A 13,414-nucleotide genomic window follows, 5' to 3' on the forward strand; every position below is an offset into this window, starting at 1 on the left:
AGGTAAAGATTTCAAAATCTGAAATCGCAAGAAACGTAGACCATGTAACGTAGACCAAGTATGACAATCCTCATGCACCTGTAAGATGGGAAAAGCTCCTCTGTCCAGTTCTTAAATGTGGACGGAAAACAAGGAAGGCCTTAACAAGGTCTCCCACTCACAGTTAAGACCAGAATGTTTAAAATATTAACCAATTTATGCAGATGCAGGTTTCATGACCAAACGGAAGGCGTTCATTCATGCATGGGCTTTATTGGCTGCGGATGTTAAGTCGTCTGCCAAAAAGTGGAATTTTCTGCTGCTCCACACACACGGGACTAAATTCATTCCTGCCAGTCTATCTATTTGTTGTACCATTAAATAGAGTTTCTGTTTTATATTTTGAGGAGGACCCATATGAGGTCTATGTGATGAAATGCGTATTAATTTTCTATTCTGTGTTAAGCACAATGCACAAGGAAGCCCTCCATTCCTAATCAAAGCCCGAATCAGCAGCTATATTTTGGGACATGCTATATTTTCTGCCTTTTCAGCCTTATGCATAATCAGGACGAGGTATTGCAAGATGATGCCACAATAGAATGAAATTGAATAAAATAATATAAAACCATAGAATAAAATGTTTTGTTCCGTTGATGCGCGATTCTCTACAAATTCAACCACGCAACGACTGCACGATTGAAGAAGAAGCGCCACCTCATTGTCGTAAAAGCAGGATTCCAGCATGATAACGGTATGGATAAAAAAAAAGGGTGGTAGTAGCCTAGAAGACCCAGGTTCAAATCCCACTTACTACTTAACTTAACCCTGAGTGTCTCCAGGGGGGGGACTGTCCCTGTAACTACTGACTGTAAGTCGCTCTGGATAAGGACGTCTGGTAAATGCTGTAAATGTAAATGGTTAAAATACAGCCAGAGGAAGTATCGCGATATGTCGCGCCTGACGCGTAATAATGAAACGACACTGTAGGACAAGCCAAGACCATTTCTGTTGCAAAAAGCGTTTTCTTTCTGAGCTTAAAAGGGTTACCGGAGTGGAAACGCGACATCATCGTCGCCAAAAGCCCCAAAAAACGCTCGGCGGCATCCCGCTGTCCTGACTTCCGCCGGCGGGGGGCGCTTCGGACGGCCGAGCGAGGCGCCCTCAGGGCCGCGGGCGGGTGGGCGGATGGGTGCGCTACCTTCGCCCACCTCCTCCCTCCTCTCCCCGAGTCTCGCTCAGCCTCTCCGCGCCGCTCGCCGCTCGCCACACTCGCGATCAACATGGCGGCAGCTTCCTCCATCCAGCCGCCCAGCCTGCCCGCGCCAAAGCCCCAGAACTCGCCCTTCGCGGACTCGGACGGCGCCGAGAGCCGCCCGGATGACGAGCCGGCGCCCGAGGGCACGAGTCTCCGGGACCTGGCGGACCTGGAGGCGGAGGAGATGGAGGGGAGGCTGCGGAAAACTCGCACGGAGCTGAGCAACAGGAGGAAGATCCTCATCAGGAACCTGCCGCAGGACACCAGCACCCAGGTGAGAACTTTCACCACGTTCCGCGCCTGATGTCGCTCCGGTTCACTTTAAAACGGCGGGTTCGATTCTAACAGGTGAACTGGTGACATGGCGGCGACGCGACATTTCTTTTAAACACCGACTAGAAAAGCCCGTTTACCGACACCGTGAAAACCGGGGCGCCTTTAACTTTGTTTTTCTGTGCTTCTCTTTTTTTTTTTTTTTTTTTTTGCTCTCGGGTCGCCGAGGCGCGGGCGCGCGCCCGACAGACACTTTCGGGGTTCGCCGAGTCGCCCGTCAGACGCGCCCCGTTCGCTCTCGGTGTTTTTACCGCGGCGCGTCACTCTCTGTCCCGCGACCTCTTTCCGGAACTCCGGCAGTTCGGTAGGATTATTTATCCTGCACCCGTTCACCCCGCCCTGCCAGTAAAAGCTGCCTGTACTGCTTCATCTGAACTGTGCAGTTCCAGCCATGCTGCACAAGGGCAGGAGGTCAGGTCCTCTACATTATTAAAGCAGAAGTGAAGTCAGATCGTTGTTTAATGGGGAGAGCTAAAATCTTTTCCGCACACAGTGTTGACACGAAGGTAGAGAAATGGCCATAAGCAGGCATGAGGTCGTGAGGAAACCCCTTGAAAGGGTTTCGGTTTTGCCTGGGAGCAGGAAGATTGGACCGGTGTATCAGGTATGGATCAGGTATAAGGCGATGGTCCCTGGTCCCTACCGTGCGAGTCTTGATGGAGGTGGATGCACGAATGACGTCATGAGTGTACCGAATGACTTTTCCATCGATGGACACTTTCAAACATTAGGCCCGGAGAGATTGGTGAGATCACAAACTCTTTTGTGGAGAAGCTGGGCTGAGATAAATGTCAGAATTATATCATCAAATCTAATGGTGGTACATAACTCCACATGTGTCCATTCATAGTTTTGATGCCTTCAGTGAGAATCTACCAATGTAAAGGGTCATGAAGATAAAGACACATTGAATGAGAAGGTGTGTCCACACTGTACTGTATGTAGATTTGTTCTAGAGATGTGTGTACACGTGCCATAACGGTATGCAGTCGGTCACATGACACTGACTTACCGTCACAACAGTGTGGCCTCATGACGAAGTGCTTCCTCTGCACAGGGTGACGGGGACGTACCCGTGTCCAGCTGCTGTAAACTGAGACACATGTTGCAGTGTGACATTTGAGAGAACGAGGAAGCTGGAAACACGAACTGGTCGCGATCAGGTCACGGAGGGTGACGGTCCGATCTCTTTTTTCCGTCTTTCTGTCCCCCTGCGGAGGCATCTTTCTAACTTCCATCCATTTTTGTACTCTGTGTTCATGTATTTCTATGTTCCCAGCCCCCTCGTTTTTTCCTGCTCCGCCGTTTGCGTATCAGTAGAGCTTTTCAATTATTCAGTGCCTCTTTACAACAGGTGACTGTCACCCCAGGCCGGAGAAACAATGGGGCGCGTGAGCACCCGAGACGGTGGCTCTGGGGGCGGATGGATGACGGTAGAAACCCACGTGTGTGTGTGTGTGTGTGTGTGTGTGTGTGTGAGCGCACGCACTTTTAAGTGCAGTCAAAGTACGTTTTTTTTTTTTTTAAGCAGCGCCCTGTTAATACGCCCCGTCAGCCCTCCCCGCGCGTTACGCTTTTTTTTTTTTTTTTCTCGAGCCAGACAATGGAGCGTCATTAAAAGGAGCCCCGGGCTGCCCAGGCGAACCCCTCCCATCACACGGAGAGATCAACAGCGTCGCCACGCAGTGGCTACCGGCCCCATCTCCCCGTTTCGTGAGGCGGAAGGCCCCCGTTACAATGCGCTGTCCCGTTCCTGGTAGGGCGGGTGGCGGCGCGCTCTCGGAGGCTCCGGCCCTTTATTTTACAGCCTGGCGGGAGGATACTGTGTCCGCGTGCCGGGATGGAGTGGGGGTGTTAAAATCGGAAAGGCGACACCCTGGCCACGGTGTTTGTTGAGCTGTTTAGTGGACAGAAGCTTTATCCGCACGCAGTAATGTAAACTTGTAAACTTAGCCGTCCGTTACCGCAGTCGTTTGCATTTTCGGGAAGGCGGCTGCTGTTTTTCCGCTTTTTGCATTGAAAGTTCCCAGGGCTTCGGTGTGGCTTTGACATGCGACGGGACTTGAGCCCGTCACTGTGAAGGCGTGTTAATTTATAAAGCATTAATTCAAAACATTTCTCAGATGTGCCGCTGGGTCACAGGCTTATGCAAATTCTTCAAAGTTCATATTTAAAATACATAAAAATATATATATATATATATATACAGTACAGGCCTCAAGTTTGGACACACCTTCTCATTCAATGCGTTTTCTTTATTTTCATGACCATTTACATTGGTAGATTCTCACTGAAGGCATCAAAACTATGAATGAAGACATGTGGAGTTATGTACTTAACAAAAAGTGGAGACCTGACCTCCACAGTCACCGGACCTGAACCCAACCGAGATGGTTTGGGGTGAGCTGGAAAGTCCTAGTAAGACAGTAAATGAGTGAGAGAAGAACAAAATTGACAGCAGACAAGTCGGGAATCACCCCTTGTTGACGTACTTCTTCGTGCTGCCCATTATTGATTAAAGCGGTGCGAAGGTGACAGCAGGGTTGTCATGCATGGGAAATACTGCCAGATGTCACAGAACCGTTATGACCTTACATGAAGGGCTTTTGGGTCATTTTTGCAGAAATCAGGCAATAGGATTAAAACTAGGCGTGTTTTATGCAGAAAATTGCTGATTTCGTAGGATTTGATGTGATCGTGGAGGGACTGAACCAGGAAGTGCTCTGAACTCTGATCAGTATCTGTCATAGAGATAGCAGAGATCTAAGAATGTAGACAGTATTGTGCAAAACTCTATATATTTCTATATATTTTGCTTGGAAAATTAGACAATGGTTTATTCACGATGTGCACACATTCATCTAAATGCGGTATAAAACACAGAGCCAATATTTGGTATTGCATGATGGATCAGAATCTGCCTGTACATTTCTAGCATCAACTTTGACAACATCCCCAACTCCGCTGGCTGACATGCAGCCCCAAACCATCACAGAGCCTCCACCATGTTTTATAGATGGCCGTAGACGCTCACCGTTCCAATGCAGCTCTCTCCTGACTGTGAACAGAAAATCACTCCACTAGACCTGTTGTCAGTGATATTTAGCCGGGCTCTTGTGTAATAAGTACAGCATACGCTATATACTGTGGGTACGGAAAGTCTTCGGACCCCCTTAAATTGTTCACTCTTTGTTATATTGCAGCCAGTCCTCATTAATGTACACACAGCACCCCATATTGACAGAAAAACACAGAATTCTGGACATTTTTGCAGATTTATTAACAAAGAAAAACTGAAATATCACATGGTCCTAAGTATTCAGGCGCTTTGCTGTGAGACTCACATATTTAACTCAGGTGGTGTCCATTTCTTCTGATCATTCTTGAGATGGTTCTACACCTTCATTTAAGGTCCAGCTGTGTTTGATTATGCTGACTGGACACATGCTGTCTATATAAGACCTTCCAGCTCACAATGCAGGTAAGAGCAAATCATGAGGTCAAAGGAACTGCCTGAAGAGCTCAGAGACAGAATTGCAGCAAGGCACAGATCTGGCCAAGGTTACAAAAAATTCTGCTGCACTTAAAGTTCCTAAGAGCACAGTGGCCTCTATAATCCTTAAATAGAAGACTTTTGGGACAACCAGAACCCTTCCTAGAGCTGGCCGTCCGGCTAAACTGGGCTATCGGGGGAGAAGAGCCTTGGTGAGAGTGGTAAAGAAGAACCCAAAGATCTCTGTGGCTGAGCTCCAGAGATGCAGTCAGAGGGGGCCACCAATCGGAGCGTTACGGCAGAGTGGCCCGACGGCAGCTCCTCAGTGCAAGACACATGAAACCACGCATGGAGGGGCAACACCTGAAGGACTGGTGAAAGATGGTGAGAAGATTCTCTGGTCTGATGAGACCATTAACCTTTTAAGTGGTATGTGTGGAGAAAACCTGGCCCTGCTTATCACCTGTCCATCACAGTCCCAGCAGTGAAGCATGGTGGTGGCAGCATCATGCTATGGGGTGTTTTGCAGCTGCAGGGACAGGATGACTGGTTGCAATTGAGGGAAAGACGAGTGCGGCCAAGTACAGGGATATCCTGGATGAAAACCTTCTCCAGAGTGCTCAGGACCTCAGGACCTCTTCCAACAAGACAATGACCCTAAGCACACAACAAAAATAACAAAGGAGCAGCTTCACAACAACTCAAATTCAAATTTTATTTGTCAAGTACACAGTCATACACGGTATGATATGCAGTGAAATGCTTTTGCGACTGCTATTGGCCTCAATATTGCAGAAATTGAAAGTATTCAAGTGAAATCAATATGCAAATATTGCAAATATAACCAAATATTACAAATGTATGTTTTGAAACATTAAATATGTGTAACAGGTAGGGTGAAGGTGTGCAAATGTGTAAAGTGAAGTTGTGCAAAATTGTGCAAGATTCTGGGAGGATTGAGTCCCGAAGTGATTGAAAGTGCTGGAGTGTATTAGAGTTCTGGCCTATCACTCGGTGACTGTTCTTGAATGGCCCAGCCAGAGCCCTGATTTAAACCCAATTGAGCATCTCTGGAGACCCGAAAATGGCTGTCCACCAACGTTTACAATCCAACCTGCCAGAACTGGAGAGGATCTGCAAGGAGGAATCGCAAAGGATCCCCAAATCCAGCTGTGAAAAAACTGATGCATCTTTCCCAAAAGACTCTTTTTCTTTGTTAATAAATCAGCAAAAATGTCAACAATTCAGTTTTTTTTCTGTCAATATTGGGTGCTGTGTAAACATTAATGAGGAAAAAATGAACTTAAGTGATTTTAGCAAATGCAATATAACAAAGAGTGAAAAATTTAAGGAGGTCTGAATACCTTCCGTATCCACTGTATACAGTACATTTGCATAGCACTGTATATGGCAAAGGTCATTTTTGTGGGTGTATGTTTGTGCTGTACCAAAAAAAAAGTGCATTTCTCATCTGTACTGTAGCAGATGTTCTTGTTTATGTAGCAGCTCTGTCTGCAGTTAACAGACCTGCATGCCTGTCAGTCCGGGATTTCACAGATGCTGCTGCTTATCCTCACCGCCCAATAGTGTTGAGGTCAAGATCGTCTAAAATGAGACCAAGACATTGCCGAAACCGGAAGGTATCAAGACCAAGACACTGCCGAGATTTGAGGGTACTGAGACCAAGACCAAAACCAAGACACTCGAAAGCCAGACCAAGACCAAGGCTGGTCAAGATCGAGACCAAGACCAAAAACAGACTCGGGCTAGAATTGACATCACATTGTTCATATCAACTGTAGAGTAAAAAGGCATTGCTGTTAAGTGTCATTATTCGTTAAAATTTTTAATTATGTTTTCCATATTTCTCTCATTTGAAATCTCCCACATTTGTTATAGTTACGAAGCCTGATGGAAAATAATATTCTCAGCAATTTTCTCCTATAACCATTTTATCAGACCTTGGCAAGGGAAAGAGATGGGATGTAGCAGAAAGATCTTCATATTAAGGCTCTTATACCAGGGACAGAGGTATTGGGTACGCTATGAATATGTAATTATCCTTTGCTTTGAGTTGAAGACAATTGACATTTGGCTCTTAAATGTTCACTGAAGTGTGTTTTGTTCAAGCAAATTTGTCAAATGAACAATCGTAAGACAGTGCTGGTTCACTGATCTACAGTTAGTGACTTAAAAACTTAAAAACCAGAAGGTTACCGGTTCGAATCCCGATCCGCCAAGGTGCCACTGAGGTGTCACTGAGCAAAGCACCGTACTTAAGTGGCTGTGTAGTGGTGATCTAGCTGCTTGCAAAACACAAAATATCTCCCCCTGAACAAACGACTGTACTATGTGTGCATACACGACATTCTTTGTCAGATTTCGAATTTTTCCTCATAGTTTGATGACAAGAAATGCAGAGCTAGTCAACGATCTTGCAGTTACTTGTATTACTTTTCATGGTGCTTTCCCCCCAGATGCCAGGTGAATGTAGGCGGTATCCCTACCGTCTAGCGGGCTGTTCCAGCCGGTGTCACGTCAAGTTACCCTGAAATGTTTGCGCACCTGCCTGAGAGTATCTGCGTAGATACTCTCCTGTCCCTCTTCCTCCACCTGTCTCGCTCTGTACGAACAGTACGCAAAGCAGCGCAGCCCACCTACAGCATATCGCCTCCTTATAAAATAGTTACGTCATAAAAGTTGCAACAGAGGAATTACTGGGAAAATAATTAATTGCATTACAGGACACAAAATGGTTAGAAGGTATTATGCAATGACATTAGTTCTCCATTACTGGCTTTGCATAGCTTCTCTTCTCAGCGACTGGCCAATTTTTAGATTAGTTATATCTGCTGACTGTTTATCTGCTTTATATATGAACAGTTTGCAGTATGGTGAAAAGATTCGGGGAGAAGACTTTATAAACTGATATGTAAAATCTTGCACGAAATGAGGTTGGATTTTGGATTTTTTGAGGTTGGAAGGTTTGTCGTACATGGGGTGGACAGACCTCATGCCCTCTTAAAATCCAGGAACAGCTGTATTTCTGTATGTATTTGTCAAACAGACTGTTAATCCTTGATAGCAAGGGATTATCCGCAATCTACAACATCCGCAAGATTAGACCTTTTCTTTCACAACAGGCAATGCCACTCCTCATCCAGGCAATGGTCATCTCAAAACTCGACTATTGTAACTCTCTCCTGGCTGGAGCCTCTGCAGTCACCATAAAACCACTCCAGATGATCCAAAATTTGGCAGCCCGTCTCATCTTCAATCAGCCGAAACACCCATGTCACGCCTCTTTTCACCTCTCCACTGGCACCCGGTAGCCGCTCGCATTGAGTTCAAGTCCTTGATGCTGCCTACAGGGCTGTAAATGGAACTGCACCCTCCTACATCAATACAACACTAGCTAGCTACACTCCTGCATGCCCTCTCAGATCGGCAAATGAACCACCACGTTTAAGAAGCAGTTGAAAGCCCACTTATTCAAAAAGTATTTCAGACAAATCTAACACTTACACATGCACATGCACACACACTGCACAAAATAAATAAATAAAAAAAAATTTTTTTCTTCGTCAAGCACTTAACTTCCGAGCATGTTCTTTTTCTAACAAGCTAGGCCTGATCAGGGCTCTTAGTTTTGTTAACTCAAAATCTATAGAAATCGAACGAGAATTGCTGGTGTCTTCCTCCTGTAAGTCGCTTTGGATAAAAGCGTCTGCAAAATAAAGTAAAGTAAAGTAAAGGATAATTCCTCTCAGCAGTGATATGTTCAGCTCCCAGTGCTGGACTGATTTATTTAGCCCCGCCCTTTTCTATTATGACCCTGCAAATGATAGCCACAGATGTTGACTAGAGAAATACTGATTAACAAACACACAGATCCTTTAATGCTTTAATTCTGGTTTGTGTTTAAATGGGAATAAAAAATTTTACAAGCAGGGGGGATTCTGAGATCTGTGCTGATTCCTGAGAGTTGGGGATCCCTAATAAGATCAGTTACGGGCTTTCTTGCTTCTTGTAAAAGGGAACAGGTATGATGTGGATGAGCAAATTAAATCACCATGTCTGTGTTGTGGTCTGATGGAGTTCTGAAGCTTGTGGATCCCAGCCTCTGCAGTGCCTGTGGAGCGCAAACTGAATCATGGGAAATATTAGAGGGTCTTTTGTGAGCGCTTCAGTACAAATGAGTACAAATGATCCTATACCTGCCTTATAACTAATCATAAAAGGCACATAAATGTTACTGTGTGGTGGCAGTGGTGACCTAGCGAGTAAGGAAGCGGACCCGTAATCGGAAGGTTGCAGGTTCAACTGAGCAAGGTGCAACTGAGCAAAGTACCGTCCCCACACACTGCTCCGCGCTCGCCTGTCATGGCTGCCCACTGCTCACCAAGGGCGATGGTTAAAAGCAGAGGACACAATTTGCTGTGTGCACCATGTGCTGTGCTACAGCGTTTCACAATGACAATCACTTCACCTTCACTTTTCACTAATGCACGTTGTTTAAAATATTAACCACCTTTTTGGCTTTATGATGAAGACAATGTATTAGTCAATATATGTTATAGGCATCATTAACATCCCACACGGATATAAATAATTGATTACTGTAAATTAACAGAAGTTTTTCCTGGTAGCAGTGGTATCTGCTGAGTCCTGAGTTGAAAATGCAGAGCACACACATCGGTTACAGTTATTTAAAAATATGATATAGTTCTGATATATGCATATGATATAATTCTGCAGCGCACTCATCCAGGCTGTCGGGAAATACACCCATCTGGCAGAACCAGACAGGCGTCGGGTCTCAGATGTCATTCGGCCACTGGTCTGTTTCATGTCTGTGTTGCTTTGATGATTAAACCGCTCTTTGAGTTTTCACTGTCTGCCTCCCTGTCAATCTGACCCCTGACACCTGTGTTTATAGACGTCGGGATCAGGCTCAATAACCACAGGCCCAAAACCACAGTATGTCTCGGTGTGCTTTACAAAACACACCCCCCCAAAGGAGAAAATAATGGAAGACACCTCAGGAGGGGTACAAAAGAAGGAAACAACCCTTCAGGTAGAATGAATGTTGAATAGCTGTCACCGCAGGGTTGGTATTAAGTAGTCCATTATTGATATAAAGCCGAAATCTCCAGGTAGTGGAGAGGTGACTGGAGCTTCTCCAGCTTCAGTCCCTCTGGCACATCTTGCATGGGTCAAAGGCAGCGGCTCAAAGACAGTAGTAACACTAGAAGCTCCCATAATCTAACACTGATCCAGTCCTTTAGCCGCGAGACATTCCTGTTTCTACTATTTATGGCTGTAATTGTAACCCCGTTGTACGTGAGTATGTCAGATACTGTTATACGTAGGGTAGTAGTAGCTTTCACTGCTCACCACTGGATCGGAGCATTAAACGAATTTGGGCAATGGCTATAATTCGTAAAGGATCTATCTATAGCAGCTATTACATGCTGCTCTCTCATTAGAGTTCAGATCATGATGGATCACGCAGAAGGAATTGATAATAATTCCACCCACTGGTAACCAGCTTCCGATCCTCCCACAGCGAGTGGACCTGAACGAGGGCTGGGCCGCTTGGTTGCCCTTTAGTTAATGCGCCAGGCCGGGCTCCTGTCGAGGCTCCGGCCCGGCAGCAGTGGCTCACATGGGCTTGAAAGGGAAGAGGAGGCTGCAGCTCCAGCACTGCGAGGCGCTGCCGGTGGGTTCTGTGGGTGGGATCAGAGCCGATGAGGCGCTGGATCAGGAGGAGATTGGCTGTGTGTGGGTGGGAGGTCACTGTGGGGGATTCCATTTTGCACATTGTACTTTAAAAAAAAATGGTAAAAATAAGCACGCTCTCGCAGAGGCAGGTCCTCTCTGCCTTGGGGGGGGCGAACTTTGTATGTGTGTGTGTGAACTGAAAAAGATGCGAAAAGAGAAAAACTGCACTCGAGTGTGCACGCATCAAGCGCATCCAGCAGCGTTGATGTCTCAAGGCTTGGCAAAAGCACAGCAGAGGTTAAACATACAGCACCGTCTTTCTTAACTTTACTTCCCACACACACACACACACACACACACACACACACACACGTATTTCAAGAACCTTCAGCTGCTCGCTGAAAGATGAGACATCAGCACCCTAGGGGTACAAGTTGGTGCTGATATGTGTGTGTGTGTGTGTGTGTGTGCGCATTCATGTTTTCTATAAAAAGCCCCAACTGATGCATTCGGTCGCGAGGTAGCCCCTGAAGTTGGACACCAGTCCAGCATTCACATCTAAAATGCACCTCGATGAGCGCGCAAGCGAGCCTCCCAGAGGACGTATCAAATATCAATTAGCTTCAAATGCCACACAATGGATACTTGCCGGAGATGAGAAACTGTGCGTCATGTTCCTTTACAGAATCTATCTTTTCTGTCTTGATTAATGCATATTCTGTCTTTCCCGCAGGAGGTCCATGACATTTTGAAAGAGTACGAGCTCAAATACTGTTTTGTGGACAGGAACAAAGGGACAGGTAATTATCCATCTCCTGTCATTGTACTTTTTTTGAGAATGACTTTCACACCCGCACAGTTGAACCCACCAAGGGCTGCACCACGTACAGCAAGTCGACAAACCCAGTTGTGTTTCTGCGCTTCTCTTCCTGTGACGCACCTGAAAGGTTAATGACTTTCAGCAGATTAAAACTTAATGATAAAACACCTTATCAAGGGAAGGAGTCATTGCCACCAGAGACTTGGCTTGACTGGAGGTTGGAATAACGATAAATGGGGTTTAAAGAGGCTTTCATTGCCACGTTCTGGTCGGTTCTGTTTTTGTGTCGCTGCTGTCATGAAATTTGATTTGTTTTGGTCAATTCATTGAGAAAATGAGAGGAGTTCCTATTTGAAAATCAATGTCTTTAAAGAGATTTTACGAGTTCTGACGACAAAGAGGCTGAAGGTTGAGTTGGAGTTCACATTTGTTTTTTTTTTTTGTTTTTTTCATATTTTAAGGTCATATTTTATATTTTGATGCTTGATGTGACGTTAACAATCTTTTGGGCTTGCAGAAATAAAAACTTTTCTAAACACAGTCTACAATAAGAGCCGGCAGGGATGATTGACAGCTCTCGTGCACTCTCGTTCCTCATTCTGGATGGATGGATGTGAGGCCCAGGTGTCACCCAGCAACTCGTCCCTCTTCTCCAGTCTTTCCATGCATTCTCCCTAGTCAGAGCATTGTTTCTGAACCTGCGAATGTGATGGATTTCCTGCTGCCTTAATTTGAGTTTTTTTCTGTGATCTATATTTTAATATTTTAGGACAGTCACTTGTTTACTGTAGTTTTAGTGGATTTTAAGTCATGGACGCCCTCGTACTGTTAATTTGGATGCTGCTAAAAGTGGTGTCCTTGGGCTACTCATTGTGCTTTATGACAAACGAGGACCATTAACCATAAAGTGTTTATTATAAAAAAAAAAAGGTGTGTTACCTAACATTTATCACCATAAATGTTTTGGGGTATGCATTTTTAATCCAACAGAGTATTGCACAAAACAGCTGAACACAAGACCTGGAATATGTGCATATATATATTGATTCCAATTGTGAAGTACCAAAGCTCCTGGAACTGTTCTGGAGCTGTCACTCCATGACTTTCCATTGTCAACTGTGTGTCTGAGCGACAGATGCATCCATGCTGCTGCAGCACGTGACTTGAACGTGTCTCGGGGCAGCTGCCGAAGCGGTGGAAGCGATCGGATTCGTGTCGCCCCGTGTTAGCATTTTCGTATCTATGTTGATGTTGTATGGTCTTATCCAAATATACCTCTGACACTCAAGACATATGGAGTGACCGGGCGTTAACAGGATCAGGTCGCTGTGAAAATGCATCGGGTTAAAGTCCTGGCTTCTTTACCGACTCTCTTCCGCACTGAAATAGACTCGATATCCATATAACTGAAGAGTCCCAACTTTTACGACTACAGAAGATCAAACCATCATTTGAAAGTCTTAATCCGTGTCTTATTCTAGCCCTCTTGTAACACCATGTTCCTTGCTTTTTTTTTGGTTCGAGAGGGATAGTGTTAACCCTGTCCCTGATTATCGGGGATTGTAGGGTATTCCGGTCGTCATCCGTTTGCTGCCATACTGCCGGCCTTCGGGGCTCTTAAATGTCTGTGCAGGCACTGTTCAACAGCATGACATGGATGCCTGCATGCCCTAATTAGTGGTGTGTGTGAATGCGAAACCCATGATCTCATGCAGTAAACCCCCCCGGCTTGCCACCCGTTCCTTTTTCTCTCTCGCTCCCTGTGGTCGGAGCTCCGATGTCACGATTTGGAGAGAAGCTGGGCACG

At 45.6% G+C, this 13,414-nt stretch overlaps 1 protein-coding gene across 2 annotated transcripts in view; it reads left to right on the forward strand.

Annotated features, from left to right (window-relative positions):
• Positions 1-1,169: 1,169 nt before the first annotated feature.
• The window catches only part of raver2 (ribonucleoprotein, PTB-binding 2), a 48,866-nt gene continuing 36,621 nt past the window's right edge, over positions 1,170-13,414 (forward strand). The window contains exons 1-2 of one of the 2 annotated variants that reach the window (XM_029001797.1): positions 1,170-1,511; positions 11,521-11,587. In XM_029001797.1, coding sequence (XP_028857630.1) covers positions 1,263-1,511; positions 11,521-11,587 — 316 coding nt within the window. In that variant the 5' untranslated portion in view covers positions 1,170-1,262. The remainder of the gene's footprint in view (positions 1,512-11,520; positions 11,588-13,414) is intronic. The other variant, XM_029001796.1, reaches the window with a different exon arrangement.

The sequence above is a fragment of the Denticeps clupeoides genome, chromosome 13 (assembly GCF_900700375.1).
Source record: "Denticeps clupeoides chromosome 13, fDenClu1.1, whole genome shotgun sequence".
In the NCBI taxonomy this organism is placed as follows: Eukaryota; Metazoa; Chordata; class Actinopteri; order Clupeiformes; family Denticipitidae; genus Denticeps; species Denticeps clupeoides.